The 27,507-nt window shown below is 42.3% G+C and overlaps 1 protein-coding gene across 1 annotated transcript in view; it reads right to left on the reverse strand.

Annotated features, from left to right (window-relative positions):
- LOC115011815 (uncharacterized) overlaps window positions 1-27,507 on the reverse strand; it is a 196,711-nt gene that overhangs the window by 16,556 nt on the left and 152,648 nt on the right. The window contains exon 6 of the mRNA XM_029437046.1: window positions 16,190-16,579. Within this exon, the coding sequence (XP_029292906.1) occupies window positions 16,190-16,579 (390 nt within the window). The remainder of the gene's footprint in view (window positions 1-16,189; window positions 16,580-27,507) is intronic.

A 27,507-nucleotide genomic window follows, 5' to 3' on the forward strand; every position in this document is an offset into this window, starting at 1 on the left:
TGCGTATAATTCCCAGCCTAAACAGCGGGCGGGTCCAGATAGCAGCACAGTAAGGATGTGAAGGAAGATGGTGCTGCAGCAGCATACTCAGCAAAGCATGACTCGAGAACATATGGGATGATATTTTCCCAGCAGACATTTGCTGATGAATTGTGGTTGATTTCAGGTCAGAGGGACCACTGACAGGCTGAGTAGCCCCCTACCTGATGACTGACTGGTTTACTCACTGGGAGTGAGGTACTTTACTTCCAAAGACTTAATTTAAAAGAGCACACACAAACACACACTACATTTAATTTCAGTTACACACAACCCCCTCTACTCTGTATCCGTGATAAGACCTCCATCCTCACACACACACACACACACACACCCGCCTGATCAAGCCAGAGTAATTATGGATGTGTCCAATCACCATGAATTTCCTTAAGTTTAATTAATTTTGTGCAGTCGGTCTTGGCTCTATCTATCTGTCAGGTTTTATGTGCTGTCTGCCACCCACCACTCCATCTCCCATCATTTCCCTTTAAAGTAGATGTATTGATTGGGGCTTGTCGTCGTTTTATGAAGTAGTCCGGAGTGCTTTTATCTATTTTTCTTTCCTTTATATCCCTGTTGTTCTGGCGCTGAAAGAAAGTGGGATTTGACTTGTCACTGCAGTAATAAAAAAAACAGAGGTCCTTAAAGATGTGGCCTTAAATAACATGTGTTTTTTGACAGAGAGCTTGCAGAAGATATTAAGCATTTAGGAATCAGATAATGCTGCAAAACCTGAATCTGTTTTACTTCAAGTCATGACAAATGATGTATACATAAGGTGTTGCATAAATGATGTATGGATATATTTTTAATTTCCTTTGTTATATTGCCTCTGACAATGGAGGCATGGTGTGTTGTGGAGGGAAAGGGTGGGGAATCAGTAGCACAAACCGGTAGATTTCCCGCCAGATTAGAGGGGGAGGGATGGACAGTGAGATTCAGATAGATGGAGCAGGCGAGTGTTCCTCCTCAGGAGGCCTGCAGTTTAATTGAGTTTATGAAGCAGTGGACGGAGCAGATTGATGGAGTACATCCATCTAATGGCACCATGATGTCTGTGGACTCTCTTCTCTCTCGCTCTGCATCTTTCACCTGATCCTTTTTTCGCCTTTATTTTTCCTCTATTCATCTCACTTACTGTCCTGCTTCTTTCCGTCTCCCTCCCTCGTTCTTTCCTCTTTTTGCTCATTTTAAGATCCCTCTTTTTTCTGCCTTCTGCCTTCTCCTCACTCTCACACAGTCTCTCATACATGATCCTTCACATCCATCCCCACCATCTCGATGTAGTCCTCATTTTCCTCCCTGTTCTGAATCTCTTCATTTTCATCTCTATCTTTCTCTCCTTTGCCTGTTTTGCAAGAACCAATCTCTACCTTTAATCCATTTAGCACAGATTCACATGGTTTGAAATATATACAGAGAAATAAAGAGCACAAAGGTATAATATGAGCATAATGCATGTGTCAGATTACATATAACCGTTGTTTCAACACTATTGAAATTATTATATTTCATCATTGCATACAGTCATCTAATAACCTTGATTGCAATCTGAAAAGTAACTAAAGCTGTCAGACAATTGTAGTGGAGTACAAAGTACAATATTTACCTCTGAAATGTAGTAAAGTTGAAAAGAAAATACTACAGTACAAGTTCCAAGTATTACTTGATGTACTTAGTTACATTCCTCCACTGGTACTGTGTAAATATAATAGAACAAGTAATGCTACCTATTACCGCCTCCATACCCAGAACTCTTATTTTGGATTTCCTTAAAACACAAGTGAGCAGGGGCCATCTTTATTTAGATAACACATTTCAATGCTTTGTCCTGATAGTATTGTTTGAATCAGTAAAGGCACCCAGTAAGTATTTTTATTTATCCGTCGTATACTATATAATTATACTGTAATTTGCGGGCTGTAATCTAAAACGCTACCCCATATTTATTTATAATAGGCTACACAATAATACACACATGCACCAACACACACACACACACTTAAAACTGTTTGTCAGCCTGTTACACTCCTGACCGTGTGTTGACAGCTGGTTGCAGATAGAGAGCTAACCAGATTGATGAAGCTGTCGCTGGCCAGGCCTGCAGAGTTACAGATTTGCGCACGCGCGCGTGTGTGTGTGTATATGTATGTGTGTGTGTCTGTGCGTTTGTAGCTGGCTGTGCTGTGCTTGTATGAAAGGGAATTTATTGATTGAAGATTAGAGCACAAAAAAGAAAGAGACAGAAATGTCTTTGGGATGCAGAGCAAAGTGAAGTGAGGGGAAATGATATGCTAATGAATGCATATTGTATGAATAAAAGAGTAGAGAGTGAGTATGTGTGAATGTTAGTGTGCACCAGTGTGTGTGTTTCTCTCCATGTGCACATGCATTGAACAGTCTGTCCCTGATGATATTCCGTGTCACACTGTTACCCCTGTGATTATAAATCTCCGTCCTACACACACTATAATGCCTCAATGCTTCTTATTAAATCCCTTTTCACCATTCCAGTTTTATTGAATGTCTTTCCTATGATCAGCAGCTTATTAACTAATTAAAGCTGCTTAGACAGAACTGAACAGAATACTAATACTATACTATACTACTATATACATATGATCTGACAAAGCAGTGAAAACCAGAATACAAGTCCTTTTACAAACACAAAAACAGAAAGAACAAGAGAAAAGGGGGGGAAAAAGGACAAGAACATTCCTCATAATGAGAATATAAAATGATATGAGTGTATCGTGAATAACTAAATGTAAGAGGTTATCTAGGTTAATAATGAAAAATGTTTGAGTGTTTGAGTCTGCAGCCATGTTCAAAGTGACAGTGCTAACATGCTGATGATCAGTGGATACCATCTCAGTTTAGCGTGTTAGCATGCTAACATTTGCTAACTAGCAATAAACTCAAAGTACAGCTGAGGCTGATGGGAATGTCATAAACCAAAGTATTGGACAAATTGTAAATTTGACCAGATTGCGGCGCTAGATGAAAAGTCAGGAAAAGTTATTACAATTTATCCTGAGGGGGATGGGATTATGAGACGATGGGCCACTGGGCACAGACACGGTAAAGGCCCCACCACCTCTCCAACATAGGAGCAAGCCGCACTGTTTTTGTGGTCATTATGCGTCTTTCTGTAGTTATTTAGTGTCACATTGTAATTGTTTTGGTGTCTTTGTATTTGCTTTGTGTCTCTTTATAGTTATTTTGCCCCTTTTTGTGATCCTTATGAGTCTCTTTGTGTCTCTTTGCAGCTGCTTTGTTTCTCATTGTAGTCATTTTAATGTTTCTTTGTGGTCATTTTGAATCTCTTCCTAGTTGGTACTTGTGTCTTTGAGTAAACTTTTGTAGGTGAAGTCTAGGGGGTCCCTGACCATCTGGGCCCCTAGGCCTGTGCCCATTCAGTAATCCATCCAAGCTGAGGGGGGCTGGAATGTGAGTAGGACATTTCATGGCAATCCATCCAACAGTTGTTGAGACATTTCACTCAAAACAACACATTTCAATGGTGGCTCTGGAGGAAAGATCAGGGAGGATCGGTCCTCTGGGGATCATGAATGTCTGCCATTCAAATCCAATAGTTCAAACTAACCAAATTCAGTCTGAACATTGCTATCCCTAGAGCCGCGCTAGCATGACTTAAAAAAACAACAAGAAAACTAGGGTGTGAGTGTGTAATGGAATAGCTCAGTGGACTGGTCTCTGGTTTGAAATTAAAACCAATGAAACCCACATGCTTTTGGCCCTTAATGTCACTTAGCCCATCAAACCACCAGGCTAAGCACTTCCTCAGCTCTCCATGGCCCCGTTTCCAGCTGCGAACTCCCCAGTCAACCATAGCATTAGGTGGATTAACCTCCAGGCTCTCTCTGGTTGTCTGCCTCTCTCCTGCAGCAGCAGACTTAAAGCTGTCCTTTGATTCTCCCTGCATCTGCCTGTCTAGCTCTCTTTCTCTCGCCGCAGCTTATATTACATTCTGTTAGTTCTGCGGCAAACGCACGCCTCTCGCCTTCTTTCTCCCAGTGCTGCTGGAAATGTCATCTCCCTCTTCTCTCAGATTTCTTTTGTCCTTCCTTTCTTCTCCTGCTATTATCTATCTCTGTCTCATTCTTGCGATCATTCTCTTTTTGACAACATTTCCTCAGAGAGAGGATATTTCCTCCCATTTTACCTTCCTCTTCTCCTCCTCCTATGGCTTTTTTTTCACTTCATTCATTTGGTTCTCTGTCCTGTCATTATCGACTGCAGTGAGTGGCTTTGTGTGGCAGCTCCTGTCTTATCTGGTTCTGTCAGGTACCGGTGAATCCATTCATCGCAAAGAGGCACAAAGGTGGGCTGGTAAAATGCCAGTGCTGCCTCCACACAGCAACGAGAGAAATTTTGGCTGGACGCACTTTATGGCACTAAATCTGTCTTGATTCCCTCTTCTTCTCTCTCAGTTTATCATCATACTTACTGTCAGTGGAACAGTGGAAGAAATTAGTTGGATTTGTTGCTGTAACTGTGCCTGTACCACTTGCTTTACTTTTAGAAAGTTTCTTTAAGTTTCTTTATACATTTCACATTCTGTTAGCCTAAGTTATACTGTACAATCTATACACACAACAAATCAAGCAAATCAGTCCTACAAACAAAAACATGGGCCATGATCAGTTTGAAACACAGTACACAACAGCTTTAATCCTGCATTAAGTGATTTACTTTTATTTTACGCAATTTATTCATATCCTAAAGCAGGGGTGGGGAACCTCCGGCCTCCGGGCCGTATATGGCCCGTGAGATCATTTGATCCGACCCTCGAGGTAATTCGTAAAACGCACGCAAAAAAATCCACTAGCAAAAAAAACTAGACGGCAATATTTTAAACGGCTGACTGACTGTTTTTCCTGGCCAAAGTCAGGGTCCCTGAACACAACACAAGCGTGGTCACGTCATGTCAAAAAGCTTCCATTTTAAACGCAGCGTGGCGAGTGTAAAACAGAGAAAGGTGGATGCGGAATGCCGCACTTTCCCGGAGAAATGGACGAACGATTATTTCTCTGTGGAAGTAAAAGGCCAGTGTGCCTAGTTTGTGCGGACGTACTTACGGTGATAAACAATAATCTCGAGCGTCATTACTGCACGAAACATGCCGAACTGCACGAGCTGAAAGGACGAGTGCATTTGGATAAAGTTAACGCTCTTCGGCGGAGTTTGGCCCAACAAACGTTTGGTAACATACAAACATGGAGAGATAGAGAGGTAGACCACCACACCAAGAACAGACTGTTCCACCACTGCTGAGCAATTATCACTGCCATGTGCAATATTCACTTTATTTTCTATCAACCACTTGGTACTTATATTATTTTTATTCTATTTAATTATTGTTTACTGCCTTTTTACTTCATATGTTCTTTTGCTGTGACAAGATACATTTCCCCGTTGTGGGACTAATAAAGGATTTATGATTTCTGATAAAACAGAAAGATACATGGATAAAAAAGTTGCTTTTTTGCACAGCATAAAAGAAAAGTGAAATGATTGGGCTGCGTCTTAAAAGAAATTTGGAGAGGTTATGAGTTCAATAATTAGTATGGCCCTCGAAGGATGTTGTAAAAAAAAAATGGCCCATGATAAGAAAAAGGTTCCCCACCCCTGTCCTAAAGCTAATAGGGTGATTTATTTTAGCAAACAGCTGCTTATTTACACATCCAGCAAACAAGGAACAACATTAGCATTCATTTTGTGTTTCAGGCAACCTGATGTAAGAAAGTGAATGTGGTAATGTATGACCAATATTCAATATTATTCTCTGTTTTTGTCTCAACTAACTCCTGAGAAAAATATCTGGCTCATTAGCTGCTAAATGCTTCGGTGCCATGACATTGTTCCGCTGGCTCATTATTCCGAAACCCAAACAGTCCAAAAAGTGTCCCAGTTGTCCGACAGCCCATTGTCCCAAAAACAAACGCTAAAGGCCAATTTTCCGAAAGCCCATTGCTGTGAAGGCCCATTGCTTAAGAAATACACACACTCCCTGTAACAAACAGAAGCACATGGCTAATTAATATGCTGAATGACACCATAGTGAAGGCATGATCCGCCCTACTCTGCCTCTGATTATTCTTACCCTAACCCCAAACCAATCTCATTCCTAACCCTAACCAACCCAACCAAGGAATGCAATAAGTAAACAGAGGTAGAGGGTGGGTCATGCATTCGCCAGTAGGAAAACAAATGCTGGGAGAGTGTCATTTTTCGAAAAAATGGCCATTCATTTTCGAGATAATGGGCAGTCGCACAAATGGGATATTTCTCTGACTATTGGAGTTTCAGAATAATGGGCTGTCGGAACAATGGGCAGTCCCCAATTAACCAGCTTGTTGCTAACTTTGTTTGTCTGCTGTTTGGTACTAGCATAAAGCAGAACTTTTGTGCTGAAAATAGCGTCCTGTTGCAGGTAGAAACGAAAAGCGAGCTAAAAGACAGTAAAGCGCTCTGTTGAGCTGAAGGTAACTGCAGAGCTGGTGTTGGACTCATTACAAGTGACACTATTCACACAGCAACTTTAACATAACCAATACTTATATGACATTATTTACTAATGTAAACAGTGTAACTAATCGTAGCTTAAGAGCCATCTTATCAAGCTACTGAATCACAGATGAACAACACTGTCTTTGAGAAAACTTGCCAACTTCTTTGTCCTTTTTCACCAAAGACATTTTGACATGTCACAGAAAAAAAAGCACACGAGTAAATACTTACTTGGACACTTGAATAGAACAGAGCCATTGTTAGTGCTATTACTAACACCTGTGCTTTTCATCAAAAAGATAACTCAAAATATGTGCAGAGAAAAAGGCCTATTGATTAGATACAGAATCTTAGTGTTTTGCATAATACATTCAACAACGATTTTGCTTTCTGAAGGCTCGCAGAAAGGTTTCACTTTGCCACTAGAATACAGAGTTCCTGCAATAGTATTGGCGAGACGGCTGAATAAGTAATGGTTAATGCAATATTCCAGTGTCCTCTGACCTGAATACACTGGTACTGAGCCCCAGGATGCCCACCATGGGCGAGAGAGAGAGAGAGAGAGAGAGAGAGAGAGAGAGAGAGAGAGAGAGAGAGAGAGAGAGAGAGAGAGAGAGAGATTGTGGACATGGTTTGTGGCACATGGCGTTTTGCTCTTTGTGATGGATTTGGTCCAAACCCTTGAGACACACAAATGAACTGTGACATTTATGACAGCTGGAGATGATGCCCACTGCCCTGCCTGATCTCTCTCTCACACACACACACACAAACACACACACACAAACACACAAACACACACACACAAACACACACACACACACACACACACACACACACACACACACACACACACACACACTGGGGCAAGGGTTTCCCAAGTTTAGTATTTTTTCGGAGGCTAAACTAGAGGTTTATTCTGTATCTTTTTTTTGCTTTAGAGAGCACTTTGAATTAAAATATGCAGAAACGCTGTGAATTTGTCTTCCAAGCCTCTGGGAGTGAAAGCAGTGCCATGATGAAGAGTGCTATGTTAAAACAAAACAACAAGGGCCTTTCCGTTCAGTGTCTGTATAAGGCTAAGGCTACATGTGCCTCCAGTGACACACATCCTGTTTCACCTCTTGGCTGGGTTGTTTGTGCTTGTGTAGGAGTTGACATTGTTTGTGTACATGTACAATAAACATGACACCGTTTTCCACATTGTTTTGCTGCAATGTGTGTTCATGTGTGAACATCTGTTACTCCCGTCTTTTACACATTACTTACTTTTTGCACATTAGATATGCTTATTTTGCTCTATTTCTTTCAGCCATGTGCATAAAGGGCAGCATTATTCTAATGTTTGCATGTACAATGTAATGACAACACAATAGTGTTTGATGTTCTCTTTATTCTCTTTGTCTTTCTCCATCTCTATCTGCACTGTAACATCAAAAACAATGAAAGGTCTAATTTGCAGCATGTCTGTAGTGCATGATAAATCATCATATTATCAGTGTCAAAAACAATTAACTAAGTCATTTCAAAGATGTTTAATGTACGCTGCAGGTTGAAAATAAATTGAGTCAGATGTCTGTGAAGACATTCATAACTTGATTAGTGTATTGATCCAGTCGGGAGGATGTTGCTGCACTGAGTTAGAAATAATTACGATACGATGGGCTGTCTTGATAGATGATAAAACTACTGAACTAAACTGTTTTAATACATCAAGATTGAGCTTTACTTATATTAAGTGTGTGCAAAAGGGATTGTTTTTTAGACAGGCTGCAGGAAACAAGGCGACAGAAACGTTTTTTTTTTAACGTGCTGTTGGATGACATCACACACTTAAGGGGCTTTAAAACATACGCTGCCAGCTCGCTCACAACCCGAAGAAAAAACATCCAGTCAAATCCCAGATGATGTCAGAACAAATTAAGTGGCAACACGCCTCTTTGGAAATCCATACTTTAGGCTTTGTGTGACAAAGACACACAAGGAAGAGAAAGAGAGCTGTTATCGTCCTGTGATGCAACTACATACAGGTGATGTCAGAGGATGAGGAAGCATGGCCTTCCCTTTTCTCAGTTCCTCATATTCTCACCTGTTGGTACATTATGTCCATCTTTCTGACTTTCTGTCCTTTCTGTTTTGATGTGTCACTACTAAACCTGAAAGCATTTTGTGTGTGGCATCAAGCTTGGAAACTCCCTAACTGGGTCAACTGAAAGCTTGAAGCAGATCTTTTGGGCTGCAGCTTGTAGAGGGCGGTAGCTCTCATGCTAGCACTGGCATGAATCTTGTTGTCACAACCATTTAATTAGGAAGATTTGGGGGGAAAACCTTCACCCGTGGATAAACCATTGTTTGTTTATATCATCAGTCTATGACATTCAGTGCTTTTAGGGGTAATTTTGTGATGAAGTGGCGTACCTGACCCTGCTGTGGAAACCACTCCAGTTATTTATCTTTTTTCTATTTTCCTGGATGCTTTGGATGAACGTGATGAATTTCAGATGAAGCTTTTACCTGAAGTTTCTGCAAGGTGTCTGTCGGTGTTTTCGTCTCGTCTGTGTCTGTATGTGAAAAAGTGAACAAAGTAATTCTAAAGGCCCACACACAAAGTATTGATGCCCAAAAAATGTTTTCTGCTATCAAACTTACTTGTTGATGTCCTGAAAATGTGTCATCTAAAGCTAGCAGTTAGCTTAGCATGAAACAGCTAGCCTGGCTTTGTCCAAAGGTAACAACATCGGACCTCCAGCACCTCTAAAGCTCATGGCGAGAGTGTAATTGATCACCTTATAGCCGTGTTTACATTAATGTTTGCACATTTTTGGTTGGTTAATTAAATGGAAACACGACTCTCGCCAAGAAAGCGAACAAGCGTATTACCCACAATATCAAACTATTCCTGGTTTAGATCTTTGACTGCCACAAAAAAGTTCTTTATCTTTGCATTTCATAGATTCTTGCTCCTCTTGAACAGAAACAGCCGGTACACACAGGTATGATTGACAAATGAATGCTATATTTCTCGAAAGATTTATTCAAACAGGACACATGGGCCAACGTCGTATGAGTGCCTATAGACATTTCAGCCAGTTCGACAGTCAAACCTTTATTTATATAGCATTTTGTATGCATGAAAATTCTGTTCATATCCCTCCATCCCTAAAAAAAAAAACCTCTAGAGAAATTTGTCTTGAGTTACAGAGAATGACGTCAGATTGCCCAGTCTGCTTTATATCTATAAAAAGCCCTTATATAAGCTGAGTAGTCAACAAATTTCACAGCAGACAAGTGGTACAGCATACATATATACACAAGTAGTACATAGCAATCCAAGGCAGCCTATTGCTGCCTATTACAAATGATCATGAAACAACGCATGATTTTTTTTTTTTTCATTTTTCTGCAGATGCAAAAGCTGTACAAGAAATCACTGAATCTTCCTTTTCATCTATCAGCTAATGTGTTGGCAAAGCACTTGGATACAATGCAATATCTTTTAACATTAAATACATGAGTGCATGTATACCATACAATGTAACTCAAAAGATCACAAGCTTCAAACATATGACTCTGGTGGTAAGGGAAGGTGAGGGGGGTGGAGGGGTGGAGGGGTTGAAAGGTGCGCAGCCATGAGTCTAAAATCTGGAAGCACTTTAAAACTTTCCATTGGTCAAATTAACTTTTTTTTTTTTCTTTTGATAGGAGTTTAATCCTTGAAAAAAACACAGTACAAAAAAACAAATTGACAGAAAACAAAGAAACAATTGAACCATACACCATAATCTATATATTGCTAGGGATCATGGAGCCCAAGTATGTCTACCGGGTTGCATTCAGATAACCTGCGGTAGAATACTTGCATTGTTTCTTTTAATAGGGAGGAAGTTTAACAAACAACAGTCAGTTAGCTCTGAGATGAGCGAGTGACGCCATAGTCTGTCGTTAATCAGGAGAGATTGAGTAAGTGCACTCTAAGCTGATGATCCAAAACTGTCTCAGCATTCTCACGGTTTTGGATGTTTAAGCATCAGTTAGGTGTACTCAGTTTCTCCTGATTCAAGGCTTTTGGTCCTGTTTCGTACCACAAAGTTGTGGACATTGTATGGAAGATATATAATTAGTGTGGCTCGTGTCTTGTTCCGTGTGTATGTATGTGCATGTGTTCAAGTATGTACATTGTCCACAACAGAGGCAAAACTGTGGCTCATCAGAGGCTTTTTCTGTTTAATTTATTCAGCTTTATCAACTGCTTTTTCCGCGCAGTTCGATGCCCAAAGGGGAATCAGTGGAGTCCATCCAGCATTGAAGAAAAAAAAATCAGGATCCAGGATGCCTGACCACAGGGAAATTAACGCTATAAGGTGTTTTTCCAACACATCAGCACAATTGTTTCTTGTGATTGTGGCGCCTCTGGTGCGCAAGAGGATATTCGAGAATCACAGTGCTCGTTTAAACTCTGTTAGCCAATCATTGTGAGCCATGTCAGCCGAGGAAAGTTGAGAAGAACTTTGTCAGTAGTTTGCTGGTAGCCTGTCCTCGGGCTCTGTTTGTCCTGAAGGACTTACTGTAGACTCCTGTAATTATAAATCCAGGAGCCAGTGTTGCCATTGTGTTAAACCTCCGGTGCTGTCAGCCGATGTTACTGTGAGTATAGAAGAGTCCTGTCCTCCAAGACCCAACCACAGCAATAGCTTTGATGTTGAAATTGTGCGTTTAAAAGACCAACTTCCCCTTTCAGCTACAGTCACACCTTGCTTTCGAAAGCTGGTTGTTTGAGTACATCAGAGATAAAACCCAGAATTAATGTGTTTATGCGACCCAGGAACAAAACCCCAGAATGTAAAACAACCATCGCCATATGAGTTGTGTCCATGCAACCCTCATTTCTCTTTTCTGTCTCATCTCCTTCATCTGCTCCCAAGCCCTCTGCAGAGCACAGCATTGTTGCTCAGCTCTCCCTTCGGTTTGAACACCCGCACCCTCATCAGTACCCACCCCTAAACTCCTAGGAGGGCTCCAGACTAGACGCAGAGACAAGGATAGGGTGAGGATGGTCGGGCGCTTATTGCTTTACTGACGCATATTGCTTGTTTACTCGCTGTCATTCCTCGTTTGTTCTCAACCTCTAATGCATTCCGAGTGATTAAGGACAGACCACACACAATATTTTGGTAGGGCTTTTAGAGGCCAGAAAACTTTTCGTATGAAGTGACCCACTTAAAAGCGTGACACCTCTTGGGAATAAAAGTCAAAGAGACAGGGAAGCCATGGAGAAGAAACCCTGCTGCAACATGGTACATTACATACAGTGCAGTGCTGGGCGAGAGCATAAGTGCAGATGTGTATGATGCATATTCACACCACGAATATCCCATTCATGCTTTTGTATTCATGATCCCCATTCTCTGCTGATCCCTTATTACAAAAGCATGCCAGCAGCACCAAGCACCACTCCAGCAGCCTTGCTTTACAGGTTTTTCACATCTTGGAGAGGTGAAGTGGAGAAGCCATGGCGGCATTACAAACAAGCATTATATTGCTAATTTATTCCCTCTCGTTAAAGTTTTACTCCGTCGCTCGCCTTTATTTGCTTGTGTACATTCACAGCTTCATAAAATTGAGATGCAAATTGGGGAATTTGGCTGACTGGCATTTCTGCTTGGGAGAAGAATGAAAGAAAAAAAACAATGAATTAAAAAATTTAAATCTCTTTTACATAAAATCCACTTGGTGCAGTTTTAAAGGTAGCAGGTTGGCACCAGCAAATCTTCGGATGTGAATAATGTATTGCAAAGCATCTGGTCATTCGTGTTTGTGGATGCTAGTTTCATTTTAAATGTGAGTGCTCGAGTTTGCCTGTATGTGTGTGAGGGTGTATTAGGGAGTAAATCTGGAGTCTGCCATGTGGTGACTGACTCTAGCTCTCCGCACACACACACACACACACACACACACACACACCCACACACACACACACACACTCTGAGGACCGAGTGAGAATACCAGCTTGTATCACTGGGTACCAAACACCAGAAAAGCGCTCGGTACCCATCACTCAACCTTCCGTGGACATGGATGCACAGAGGGAGGTCTGCGGGGAGGAGATGACAATGTGCCAGGAGGAGAGAGAGACGGGGAAAGTGCTAAATAGTGTGTGACTTCTGGTAAGCGCTGCCGTTTGATTAGGTTCCACCACCTGTCTGATGTGCTATAGCATGTGCCAGGCATATGCACTGCGGCATAGCTGGTGTCCTCACGATAACAAATGAAGGTGAATTCAATCAGAGTCAGACTGGCTGTTGGGCTGCTCCGTACGGTGGTGGAGGAGGAAGAGGAGGTGAGAATATGTGGTGTGAAGGAAAGGCATTATGAAGGCTGAAAGCAACTGAAGCTGTCAATAACCAGTATTGGACAAGTAACTTAAGAAAATAACATTATGTCATATATTGCTATGAAAAATGAATGACTTTACTAATTACTCTTCAGCTAAAATAATTAGTTACATTACTCATTATATTGATTATTCAGCCCAAAGGAGCTTTTAAAGAGAAATTCTGGTGTTTTTCAACCCGACATATTACCATAAATGTGGCTATTGTGACTCTATGGGTTGTGCTGACTGTGCACTCACCACCTTCGTTTTAGGGCTTCGGGGTATTGAGGACGCGCATGTTTGAACTCTTGTAAAATATTTTGCTTCAGAGGTTTGCTGAAATGTTCACTGTAATCCTGTTCTGACTCAGATTACATATCTGTGACCATCTGAAAACAATGGTTAAAATCTGAAGTAACTTTACCATCTCACTTCAAACGAAATAAAAAAAAGCTGGCAGCCCCGATTATGAGGATGATTACAAGTAAGTAACTGGAACCGGACACAGGCGAGGAGCTAAATCACATGAAAGAAGGAAGACAAAGAATGGAGGCAGAAAGGCAACTGGGCCGTTCTGAAAGACAAAGCTCAGGAAACTGGTGGTGTTCCTGCAGCCGCTGGTCTCCTGGGAAATACGGCAGGTTGAAATATACCAGAATTTTCCTTTAAACAACTGCAAAGATTCCACATCTACATGTAATAATTTCTGTATTTAACCAGGTAGAAATAGAAACGAGAGTTTTGAGTTTAACAAATACCGGGCCTACGGTTTGGAGGTATTCACCGGCCATCGACAGCTAGCTTAACGTTAGCGTGGGTGACTGCATGCAACTCTCCGCACAATGAAGCTATGGGGTTCACACACCCTCTAAACTCTATAAACATATATATCTACATATGAATGCAGAATCTGTAGGCAACGGGACACAATGTTGGTATCGGAAGCGTTCTGGTCTCAGTTTGTAGTCCGAGTAGTATTCACCAATTACGTTTGAGCGGGCTTTGGTTGCATGCAGGTAAACCGTCTGTGTGGAAAGCAAAAGAGGCAAAACGCATCGGCAGAAATGCAATCTCGGGAACCCATTGGTCATTGGACGACGCTTTAGCTTTTTATTAGCATACAATTTGTGATTCTGAAACTATGCGGGCGTAGACGTCTCTGAACTCCTAACTCCATTATTGCCTCTCAAATTGCTAAAACAATTCTTGGCTACACCGGAACCCCAGAAACATTGGCCCTTTCCCCCAGAGGCTAAATCGTCGTCAGATAGCCAATGGGTTACGAGAATACACACCAGTCCTGAATGTGACTAACGCTAGTGAACCAGCATAAAAGAGACGACAAATAACAAATTCAACGCTTAAATTTGACACTTTACATACAAAAGAAACTAGATGCGTTTACTGTTTTTAAATGCGGTAAAAGCAGGGATTACACTGCTCTTTGTTTGTGGATACTTTATTAACAGGGAGCAAACTGCAGTGCACTGACAAGTGGTTTCAGCCTCTCAGGTTATGTTAGCATTGCAGCTGTAAACACATGCATCAAACAGCTGTGTTTAGGAAGAGCCAAACTGGGAAAAGGTGCTCCTGTAACGCATCGCTGCTTTTTTTCTTCGAGCAACACTTCACGATGTTACTCATCAGTGTTTGATTATGAAATCATGTCTCTGGTAACCAATGGATCTGTCGGCTGAATACAGTAAGTCTTTGAGGATGTACATGATCTATATTCAGACAGCATAATTTCACTTATGGTACCTGGTACAACCATATGCCTGTACCAATATGCAGCATCGACTGACACTTCTCTGAAACAAACCCAGAGTCATTTGTGAAATCTAGTGCAGATTGAACACAATGACTTTGCAACGACCTTTCTGGATACATGGCCTCTTTACCTAGGCATCGTGACACGTGACCGGGGTTTCTATAGAGGTAAACATCCACAGCGACGCAAGAGACGGTGACTGAAATGAGCAGCTCTACAAACCGCTACAAATACCAACAAGAGAGCTCGCTTATTCACTTCCCCAGTTTTGGAGGATCACCGTTTGGAGTGTGTGTCTGTTTGTGTGTCAGTGGGGGTGCCTGTGGTCTCTGACACTGCTGAGAACCGTCTGTAGTTTTTGACAAGTGTGTAGTGCGCGTGTGTGTGTACATGTTTCAGATCCTTCTCATCTCATTTGCCCCTGGAATGAGATGAATAACCAACCCCGCTCTCCTCCCACCCCCGCCCCCCTTCCTCGCTGGTATGAATTGCCAGGCTGATATCTCACTCTCCGGAGGTGCTGGAGGGCTATGGGAGCTGACAACACAATGGCATTGTTTCTGCTGATGGGGAGCCAAAGTCTTAGGGGAAACACTCCCCCTACCAGCCTCTCTGACAGTCTCCAAAAAAAGTAGATAGAGCGTGTCTGTGGGCTAGTTTGTGGGGTAAATAGTGTCTGTGTGTGGGATTTGAACATTTGTGCGTTGGTGGAGTGGTGCAGTGTCATTGAGGTGCGAGGGGGTTGAGAGGAGAAGACAGGGAGAGAGCTGTGCCAACACACTGAGAGGCCACTCAATTATTTAGAGGAGCGGCCGCGTTCAAAGAGTCACAGCAAGCACCTGCCAATCCGCCACCTTCACAGCTAATCTGCTGCTGTTTTGATCCAGTGGTCTTAAACGTACACAAATATCACTCACATTATTATTATTGTTGTCAACAATGATGAGGAAAATGTAAAAAAAAATCAGATTATACACGATATTCGCTTTCTCCCCCTCTCGCCATTACGGCTGTGGATATAAAAGATATCTGAGCGTTTCTTTGAAGTTGCTTACAACTCCACTTGGTTTCCTCTTCTGTCCATTCGCCCATTCGTCCCCATGTTCAGACAGTGACCTCTGTCTTGCTGTTGGTGGGCAGTCCCTTGTGCTTGGGGTGCACGTGCGGTGAGTGGCCGTAGACGAGCGGCTGCGAGAAGAGCTCGGGCAGCGTCTCGATGCTGAACTGCCTCTTGTTGGAGTAGGCCTGGCGCCGGCTGTTCTGCTGGTGCAGCGACTGGTGCTGCTGCTGCTGCTGCTGCTGCAGCGACTGGTGCTGCTGCTGCTGCTGCTGCTGCTGCAGCGACTGGTGCTGCTGCTGCTGCTGCTGCTGCTGCTGCTGCTGCTGCTGCTGCAGCGACTGGTGCTGCTGCAGCGATTGGTGCAGCTGCTGCTGCTGGTGCTGCAGCGACTGGTGCTGCTGCTGCTGCAGCGACTGGTGCTGCTGCTGCTGCAGCGAGTGGTGCTGCTGCTGCAGCGAGTGGTGTTGCTGTTGAAGCGACTGGTGCTGCTGCTGGATGGGGTGGTGCTGTTGCTGCTGGAGGCCAATGTGGGAGGCCACAGGGTGCTGGATGTGGCTCTTACTGGGGTCCCATGCTTTGAAGGCCGAACTGGAGGTGAGCGGGTGGGTGTTGGTCTTGGAGATCTTCGGCTTGGGGATCTGGGAGGTGTTGATGGTGATGGCCAGTGGCGCGTGGATGTCGGGTGGCGGGAGGAAGGGCTTGTCCTTGGGGTGGAAGTTGATTGGCTGGAATGTGGGAGGGGACTGGCGGTGGGTGTAATCTACCATCGGGTAGCTCTTGTAGTAGTCTCTCGCAGCCGTGTCTAGATGAATGAAAGAGACAGTGGAGGAGGGGAAACAAAGGCAGAGACAGCGTGTTAAAAAATGATGCCAAGGGGTCCTGACCAAGCGTCCGTATGTGTACATAGTAAGACAGCTCATCTGGTTAAAACATCACAACACATACTGTATACACACAACACACACACACACACCAGGCAAATCTGTAAATCTGACAGGTAAGCACATAACAAAAAAAAGTCAAGGCAAAAACATTATGTTTGTCCCCATAAAGATGTGTGTGTTTGTTCCATATGTATATGTTTGAGCTTTGAACTGTCTACGCACTGACCGTGGAGTTAAATATACCAACAGCAGCTGAGAGAAACAAATAGAGACTGAGAATCAAGAAAATAGTGGGAAGAAGGAGAGCGAGCAAGTGTCGGGCAAAACGGGAGATTTGTTGGGAGTAAAAATAGAGTGGGTTCAGCGCGTCCAGTCAGATTAGTGTGAGCTCCCTGAGTGGAACTCGACTCTGCCGTTTGGTCATCACCACTGACCCCCCCTCACTCTGCCCTAAAGACACTAACAACCTTGTTTGCTTCGCCCCGTTTTATTGGTCTTTTTTTTCCTGGAGAGAAATAAAAAAACATTCTTCGTTTTTTGTCATTATTCTTCAGTTCTGGTGCATTTATGCTCTGATTTAGTCTTCCCTATCTTTCAATATCATAACATCTGTCTTCCTCGTAACGTAAAAGGACACAGACGCTATCAGCTTGTGCTACATGTTTATGACAAATCTGTTTGTGTGCCTGTGTGTCTGATCTTATCATTACTACTCTCCAAACAGGACCACAATAATAAGATTATGTCGACAGTCTGGCCAGAAGATGTACGACCAGTTGAGTTTAATTTGTTGTAATGTCTATGAAAGTGGCTCGGTGTTAATGCATGCGTGTGTGAGAACTGTACACCTGTGCTGAAGGAGACATAAATGTGACAAAAAAAAACATTTAAAAGAATATTTGGGATGCTGTATATTTGCACCGTTGGACTGCTTAAGCTCTGAGTTTTGTGCTTGCAATTTCAGGAAAATAGATCCTTGCATGGAGAGACTTTATTCAGATTAAGCAATAAATCTGCAGTCGTTTATCTACCGTAGTTGTTAGAAACACAGTGTTAGCAGAGGCCTGTTTTTCCCTCGGTTGCCGTTGCTGTCGATTCCTTTCTAATCATGTATTCTAACCAAGATGACTGAGAACATTTTTAATGTTTTTGTATTTTCACAAAACACCTTGAGGAGTACTCTCACATTCACACGTGTCAAGAAACTGTCCAGTGCTATCACAGTCTGGTAATTGCTTATTGAACACTTCATATGTGGGTCCATTGCGTTACTCCAGGGCACTTCAACAGCAGCTGTCGAGGAAGGAGACACAGTCACCGGTAATCATTCAGTAACATTCTCAAAGCTGCTCCTAAGATTTAAATACAATTTGTTTTTTCTAAATGTACCATCAAATAAAAACAAGCGCCACTACAACAAATTTTGAGTGTCGTTAATCTCAAAAGCCAACTGGATATCATGTGGCCTCATAACACAACAAATCAGTCTGCATTTCATTTAGAAATTGGTTTATTGATGAAAGATGTTAAACATTTGAAAATGAAATAACATGGCACAAGAGAAAGCTGTTGACGTCTTTACGGTTAAATGAAACAAAACCCAATTATTGATACTATTCTGTAATTATACGCGGCTTACTCCATTCCTGCACTGAATTCCGATGCTGGATGCAAACAGAACAACTTACTGCTGCTGCTTCACATTCAAAGTACCCAACTCGTGGTTTTTATTGTGACGCAAGATCTGCAATAAACACGGTTGTAGCCAAATCCTACCAGAACTACAATCATAAGGATTGTAAAGAGCCACTTAAAGTTACAACCTCGAAGATCTCCGTTTCGTTCTGTGATCTCGTGTCCCAGAGAGCGGCCGCTTGTGATTTCTTCCCCGGGAATGTCGCCACAGTTTGTAATACTGGGTCTTTCATCAGGGGGCCATAGGCTCAATCACTGTTGTGTCACCTCATTAGGCGATAGATAGTGGCAGACATTTATTCAAATGAACATCTTCGAGACTTATTAGCAAGTGAAAATCTTGTTTCTGCTAACCCCATCACTTTTGGTTACATACCCAAACCAAAGCCCAGCCGTGATGTTTCGATGGACCAGACTTTAAATGTTCAACCACAGAGTGCAGCACAACGCTTCACACCAAGGTGTTCGGTTGCTCTTTAAACTGAGAAGCCCTTCTGTGCCACAACAAGTTCACCCATCAGACAGTAGGTCCTGCATACTTGTAGAGAGGCATAAAAGAGATTGTTAAACAAATCACTAATTGTTCACATGCTTTCTTTATAAGGCAATAAAGTGTCTTACTATTGAATGAACAGAAAAACTGCTTCACTTTCATTTGAATTTTGCAAAATAGGGATGAACGTGTTGAGGATTAGAGTGTATTTGTGTCTGTGGATTCCTATATTTATGTACATGCGTATGCAACTGTATGTGTGCCAGGCATTGTGCAACAAAGAGCACATTTACATACATCATTTACATACATTCTATGCTCATTAAAACGGGAATAAGCCGCTTGTTGTTTATGCATCTGTGCAGTTAAGTGCATCTCATGGTTTTGGCAGCTTTCATTACCAGCTGCCTGTTCGTCACGATGACGTGAAGATGACGTCGGCAGTTTTTGTACCATGTTTTGATCGTGGACACCGTGTCTCTCTTGTTGGTGTGATGTACTGCAGCTGAAGCTACAGCAGCAGAATTTGAGTGAAAATTGGTTCAAATGTCTGGAAGGTCCGGGAGAATCTGGGCCCGCACAGAAAGTATGAATTAAACACATTTTTCCTTCCCACAACTGCTGTTGCTGTCCATTTGAGTGTTTCCACACATGTTGCCAGCAGGATCACCTGACAGCAGGGTCCTCTGTGACAGTATTGTGTGCCTTCCTCTCCATTTCACAGACTCTCCATCTGCTCGTTCTCTCTCTCTCTCTCCCTCTCCCTCTCTCTCCTCTTGTTTTCCAATCCTTCCATCCGTGTTTCATTTATTACGTACTCTTCAACAACATCAGCTTCTGCGCTCTGTCCAGCAGCAGCCTAAAGCAAGGCCTGCAGACCCAAACTAGGCCACCGCAGTATAATTGCAGAAGTTAGGCCCTGCAAAGGATTTCAGAGTTTGACAACATTCTGTATTGCATTTAGTGTATTTCTAATGCCATTTAATTATGCTTCAGAAGCTCAGGACAATACATGTTAACACACTGGCAATGGCATAAGACATAAAAACAATAATTTTGTGTAGCACTCTCAATTTTGAGAACTTTTAAGGGATGTTTTGTAACCCCCAGGTTGTATTTCACAAGCATTTTCTGAAGTCTAAAGGAGTTTTTTGTCCCTTTCTGATTTGGTTACTGGCTGGTCACTTTAAATACAGTATAGTAGTGTGTTTTGTTCTTATATTTCCTGTTTTTCATGTCAGCAAGAATGTCCTGTAACTGCTTTATTGCGGCTATATGATGTCTTACCCTGAGTGGAATAATTAAACCGCAGAAGTCATGCTCGTGTAGCTGCACCATTACCTAAAATAGAAATATTCTATGTCGTTTGCACCACTTACTGCACATTTCAATGTGATTCAAAGTGACATATTTGGTACTTAACTTTGGGATCTTCATTCCACCTCATGAAAATACTAGTGAAGAAAATTTCAAGATTTCCTCATTAGTCTCCGCAGGTACTCCACTGATCACTGCTTGTAAAGGAGAAAAAACTAACTTTGAACCAGTGGAGTTCCTTGAACTTCAAAGCTATCTTTTAGGGAATTTGAGATCACTCCAGTTCATGTAGTCAAAAAAAATAAAATCCCAAAACTTATTTCACTCATTAAGTGACCTGAAGCACAAAAAATGTGGCAACTGCACCACAGAAAATCTTTTACTGATTTAAAATAAATAAATAAATAAATGTTTTCCCTTAAAATCAGTGTGTCTATAGATACATTTTGCTTTTTTCAGTGGCAATAAAAACAAAAACCTATTCACTCGTTGTGCTTCTTAAGAGGTTGTTTACTTAATATATTAAAAATGGCCCTTTATTAATAATATATCAAAATAGGGCTGGGCGATATGGCCAAAATCCGAGGGTCCTGGCAAGCACACGCTTTCACTTCCTCTTGGAGAATATCCCCCCACCTTCTGTGTTGTTGTCCACCTGTCCTCCTTTAATTAAGATAGAAATATCAGAGCTGCTTGTGCCAGATTCCTGTTGCTTCACCTGGCAAATGATTTGCTGTCAGAGAGTCCCGACCTCTTTGACCCGTTATACCCTTCTACTTCTTTCCTATCCTGTCTTTTCCTCTTTTGTGCTTCATTTTTTCTGTGTCCCCTCTTGTGTCTTGCTTTGCACACAAGATTTAAAAAAACTAAACAAATGTGTGCTGGTAACATTTGCATTAAGTCTCAATGTGTTTGTAAAGACCTCAAAGCAGCTTGCTCCAGGTACCTGCTGCTTCAGCTGGCAAATGGTCAGCTCTCCCCCCCAAACTGTTGTGTGTCCTAGCCATGACTTTGTCCTCACAGCCAGCAGCTCTGGACCCGGTGCCTTATTGACTGCCCAGCAAGAGAACTGATAAGCATGTGTGGAGAAATGATTGGACTGTGTACATTTATGTTTCTCTCTTTGTTAGAGCATAGTAGGACAAACTAAAAGTAGAATTAATAATACAAAACAAACAAAAATGTAAATATAAATGCTTTATATGTCTGTCATGTTAGTTTACTGACCTTAATCAAAGTCATGTTCAGTTTCCTTGATAGAGAGTTGGTACTTTATGATAGATAATGTTTTATTTGCAGCAATTTTTACCACACAGAGCACTGTGGTTGACTGATTTGATTGTTAGAAATGCCAAATAAACATGATAAGATAAATATTTATTTTCATGGACAGGATATTGAGGCCTAGTCGTGGAGGAGAGGGGTTCTCATCTCTGCTCTTTGCAGATGATGTGGTCCTGATGGCGTCATCGGTCTGTGACCTTCAGCAGTCACTGGATCAGTTCGCAGCCGAGTGTGAAGCGGTTGGGATGAGGATCAGCACCTCGAAATCTGAGGCCATGGCTCTCAGCAGGAAACCGGTGGATGGCCTACTCCGGGTAGGGAATGAGCCCTTACCCCAAGTGAAGGAGTTCAAGTACCTCGGGGTCTTGTTCGCGAGTGAGGGGACGATGGAGCGAGAGATTGGCCGGAGAATCGGAGCAGAAGGGGCGGTATTACATTACCGCACTGTTGTGACAAAAAGAGAGCTGAGCCAGAAGGCAAAGGTCTCGATCTACCGGTCGATCTTCGTTCCTACCCTCACCTATGGTCATGAAGGCTGGGTCATGACCGAAAGAACGAGATCACAGGTACAAGCGGCCGAAATGGGTTTTCTCAGACAGGTGGCCATCTGGGAGAGGCTCGGAGTAGCGTTGAAAGGAGCCAGTTGAGGTGGTTCGGGCATTTAGTAAGGATGCCATCTGGGCGCCTTCCTAGGGAGGTATTCCAGGCACGTCCTGCTGGGAAGAGACCCCGGGGAAGACCCAGGACTACTGGAGAGATTATATCTCCTCACTGGGAACGCCTCGGGATCCCCCAGTTGGAACTGGCGGATGTGGCCCGGAGAAGGGAAGTTTGGGGTTCCTTACGGGAGCTGCTGCCCCCGCGACCTGATAAGCGGTGGACGATGGATGGATGGATGGAGATAAATATTAGTGGTGTCCACGACGAAGAATTTACATGATGTTGTTTATTTGTGCTCATTGATTGAAGCTATTTGTTGGTGCGGCGCTGTCCGTGCACTGAAACTTTCTGAGGCCGTTACCCCGCACACACACACACACACACACACACACACACACACACACACACTGGTGGCAGTGGCGAGGAAGGTAGTCATGATTCTTGGTGTCCACAGCTGGAGATCGCCCACAAAAATTCCAGGAGGATTATTTTAGTTAAAAGCCGACTTAATGTAAAATGCTGCTTCAGACACTTTTGCACCCTCAAGAATATAGTTCTGTGAAAATGAATATTTACAGTGGAAATATTTAAAGACATTTAACATTGTGCAATATAATGTCAGTCAGCAGCTTCAGTACAAAAGAGTCACAACTTTAATGTTTTTTTTATGTTTACATTTACAAGGATAACTTATCCTTCTTCGTTAATAGTTGCTACTTTTGTTTGTATGGTGTGGTGTGTCCACAGATGTGGAAATGAATATAAGTTTAAAATAATTTCTAGATCTTGACAAGTTGTTTTGATCATAAAGTAAAATACTATATTGTTCCAGATACCTGTGACTAAATGTGTTGTGCCTTTGTGATGCACACAAATGATAAACTGAGGCATAATATTGTTGAAATTGCACTTATTTTTCTTTATTTATAGGTTATTGTGCTGTGATTTTACTGGTCCGGCCCACTTGAGATCAAACTGGGCTGCATGTGGCCCTTGAACTATAATGAGTTCTAAAAGTTGAGAAAATAAACTTAAGTACATTGAATTAATTCAGTTGTTTTTTGAATTTGGTTACTTTGGTGAAGAATACCTCATTAGCATAATTTGGAACTATTTGTATTCCATGACAAAGCATCAGAACTTTGGAACACTGCATCATATGATCGCAATTCTAGAACTCATGTCCCAAGTACAGGCTGTGTGTGCCAGTTAGTCACTTTACCTTGGACAAGTGGACAGAGAACAACATTATAACTCAACTCAAAGAAACTCTTGTCAAAAAAGAAATCACCTCAACTGATTCAACAAATCTGTGATTCAGGTAAGTCCCTGTTTATTTCTCCTTCATGTAGAAAGTGTGTGAGAACTTGATGAGTCAGATTTACAATGTACAATATGGAGATGTGTTTACATGAACAGCTAACATCAACTAATGTTTGCAAAGGCCCTAGCTAACTTGTTTTCGTAATGCTAAATATGTCTGTTGGCTTTGTAAGTATCTAATGTTAGCATAATTAAATCGAAATACATTAGTTTACTTGGCTACATTTATCTCTTTTCAAAGAAGAGTAAGAGACGGATGAGTTCCTACTCAGCTGGGATGAAACAACCTTTGATTAACTGCATGTATCTTAATTCCACAGCATGAGTGACACAAGTGGAATTGGTGATCCAACCTCACCAACCTTACCTCACGGTGTAATCATGGTGCAGCCAGCACCACCTGAGTGCTGTACGCCGTACACTGAGGAGGAGGAGCAGCCACGTGAAGCTTGGTGAGATGATTTTCTTTAACAATGTCAGATTGAGGAGATAATGGAGAAGTGAGGCCATGATTAGAGATTAGGGAATAATTTAAAAACTATGTATGTTTTCAGCCCATTGGCTGTCCTTTCTAAAAAATAGTCCAGTGGATCACCCAAGGGAGGTTAAAGTGAGCCCCCTCCACCCCAAAATTTGGATTTGGTTCTTACTTGGAGCCGAGTTTCGACCCTAACCCTAATGATCATCAGCATGTTATTTCATTTAGTTGGCTACATTTATCTCTTTTCAAAGAAAAGTAAGAGATGGATGAGTTCCTACTCAGCTGGGATGAAACAAACTTTGATTAACTGCATGTATCTTAATTCCACAGCATGGATGACACAAGTACAACTTGTGAACCATCTCTCCCTCCCGGTGTAATCATGGTGCAGCCAGCACCACCTAAGTGCTGTACGCCGTACACTGACGCGAAGGAGCAGCCACGTGAAGCTTGGTGAGATGATTTCCTTTAACAATTTCAGATAGAGGAGATAATGGAGAAGTGAGGCATAATGATCATTAGCATGTTATTTCATTTACTGGGCTACATTTATCTCTTTTCAAAGAAAAGTAAGAGATGGATGAGTTCCTACTCAGCTGGGATGAAACAACCTTTGATTAACTGCATGCATCTTAATTCCACAGCATGGATGACACAAGTGCAACTTGTGAAACAACCTCACCAACTCTCCCTCCCGGTGAAATCATGGAGCAGCCAGCACCGCCTGAGTGCTGTACGCCGTACACTGAGGAGAAGGAGCAGCCACGTGAAGCTTGGTGAGATGATTTGCTTTAATAATGTCAGATTGAGGAGAGAATGGAGAAGTGAGTCCATCATTAGAGCAAATAAGGGAATCGTATAATAACTGTTTGTGTGTTTTCAGGCCAGAGGATACCGCCAGTGAGGTAGAAGGTGTGCCAGAGAGGGAGAAGAGCAACAAAAAGAAAAACGTCTTCAAGCGCTTCCTCTCATGGACCAAAAGGACATTCTGCTGCTGCAGCTGCAGCTGTGTCGACTAGAGTGTAGTGTGTGTAGACCCTCACCCCGCTTGACAAACAAATATGATGTCTGTGGTAGTAGCCGTCTGCTGGAGAGTGTTGGAGAGGCTTAGCTGTGGATAAGATCCCTGAATAGTATGCTCGGTTTGGGTGACGAGGAGCGACGTTGGGATGATCCAGAGCAGTCGAGTGACAGAGCGTCAGGTGAAGCCCATCAAGTTAACTGGTTCAGTTTTCCTGAAGACACCGAGTGATTCTCTCTTCCGTCAGTCCATGTTCAGGAGCCACTCTTCTGTCCGCAGCCGGACTGTGGACAGGGGACTTCCATAATCGGCGACTGAACAAGGACCGACAGATGGGAGAGTTCTCGTGCCACAAACAGTTTAACGCCTTTTCACTCTTCACTCAACTCGCATTGGATTAGCACAATGTTGTTCTGTGTCACCCGGACCAACCTACTACAAACGGTCCCAAACCAGGAGACCAGCATGCTAATGTTCTGTCGCTGGTATCCAGCTGAGCTAATCCCGACTCCCAAACAGACTGCTCCATTACTACACCCAACTGCCACAACATCACCACAACATCACCATGTCACAGCGGAGGAGAGGTGCTCTACCCTCTATTGACTCCTGATACCATGTTTTTTGAATTGTATTGTACAAGTTACTTGTCTTCTTGTACATCTTAATAAAAAAAACAAAACTTGCATTTAAGGCATTGAATCCATCAATTCAAATGTGTTACACTTTAGTGTTGAAACGGTTGAAATAATATCTTTACATAGTTGGTTACTGTTATGACTGCACTCACTATAATGTTGATTGAGACCAAGATGACATGCTAAATAGAAAATAATAGAAAATGTATTATTCTTGGCTGGTAAGAAACCTGTCTGGCCGGTTGATGATTTCAGCTTCCAGAAACTGTATAATGTTACATCTTCCAATTGTTTATTATAAAAGTTGTTGTAAATATATTTCATAGTATGAAAAAGATTAAAATAAATAATACAACAAATAACAAATGTACGGAAAGTGTCCGTGTACTGAAGAGTAATCCCTTTTCCTTTAAAAAGCCTTCGCTAAACCTTTGAGTAAATTAGAAGTTTATAAATAATCGAATATTTTTTTCCAATATTAAATTTTTTTATTTGAGAGAAGAATGGACTGCTTTAAATGGACTGCTTTTATATAGCACTTTTTACAATCTTTTACAATCACTCAAAGCGCTTTACATCACATGTCATTCACCCATTCACTCACATTCATACAGAGTCAGAGGTGCACCATACAAGGTGCACATCAGCTCTTCAGTAGTGTAACCATTCACACACACACGCACACACACACACACGCACACACACACACACACACACACACACACACACACACACACACACACACACACACACACACACACACACACACACACACACACACTAAGGAGAGTGATTGAAAGCACATGAGTCATTGAATGTATATTAACAGTGTTATTAATCGGCGGATCATGATTTATTGGGAGAAACCAAGCAATCTTATGTAAAATCAGACATTCTGCACCCCCGTATACCCCGAATGGAATGATCCTGTGTTTCATAACCACATTTTTATGCCACTGCGACGAGTCTACTGTAAGATTGGCAGTCTAATCAGGCTCCCTTGATCAAAACGTTGAATATTCCGCTATTCGGGGTCAACCCTAATAAAAAGAAATATAATTTATTTTACTCAAAGTAATGAAGAGGACGTAGGAGTGCTTATTTCAGCCTTAAGCCCCGTCTGCACTCTTCCATACTGTATTCAGCATGCCCCAACAACCACCAGCAAGAGCAGGCAAAACTCCGGGCAGTCGGTTTCATGTTCCTGCCTCTGTTAGTATCTGGAATCAAATAGTGTGTCAACTTCGATGTTGCATATGCACGCTGGTGTGTCAGAGTGTTTGCATGTTGATCAATGTGTGTAAATGCTGCATGTGTGTGTGTGTTGCGTTAGCCGTTAAGTGCATAATTAAGAGCATGTGGACCCACAGTGCCACAGGATCAGTGTCCCTGATGGCAGAAAGCACGACACACCAGAACTGTCCTAGAACAGAAGAATTAAAACAGAGGCGAGCATATGTGTGTGTGTGTGTGTGTGTGTGTGTGTGTGTGTGTGTGTGTGTGTGTGTGTGTGTGTGTGTGTGTGAGAGAGAGACAAACATAGTGTATACCAAACAGAGGGGCACAAAGAGGAGCAGTTCATCGTCTGTGTGTCATCAAACAGAGACAGAGCTGCACATCGAGACGTGGAGAGAGAGGTGAGAAAGGAGCGCTGCACCTCAAAGTGTGAAGGATTTGTTATTTTCAGATAGTTTTCAGTGAAATGCTGACTTCTCACGCTCATCACTGAGCGGTTGGGGGGTTGCTGCTGCTGCAATCTGCCTCCGTTTCTCACTGAGATGAGATTTTCTATTTCCTGCTGTTTTTCTCTTCATTCCCTTTCCCATCTTACTGCTTTAACCAATTAGAAAGAACACGATGATCTTAAGCAGAAATAAAAGGATTTTGATGAAGAGGAAAAAGTTACATTATGTTTAATAAAGTGAACAGCCTGC

Source organism: Cottoperca gobio, chromosome 8 (genome assembly GCF_900634415.1).
Source record: "Cottoperca gobio chromosome 8, fCotGob3.1, whole genome shotgun sequence".
Classification (NCBI taxonomy): domain Eukaryota; kingdom Metazoa; phylum Chordata; class Actinopteri; order Perciformes; family Bovichtidae; genus Cottoperca; species Cottoperca gobio.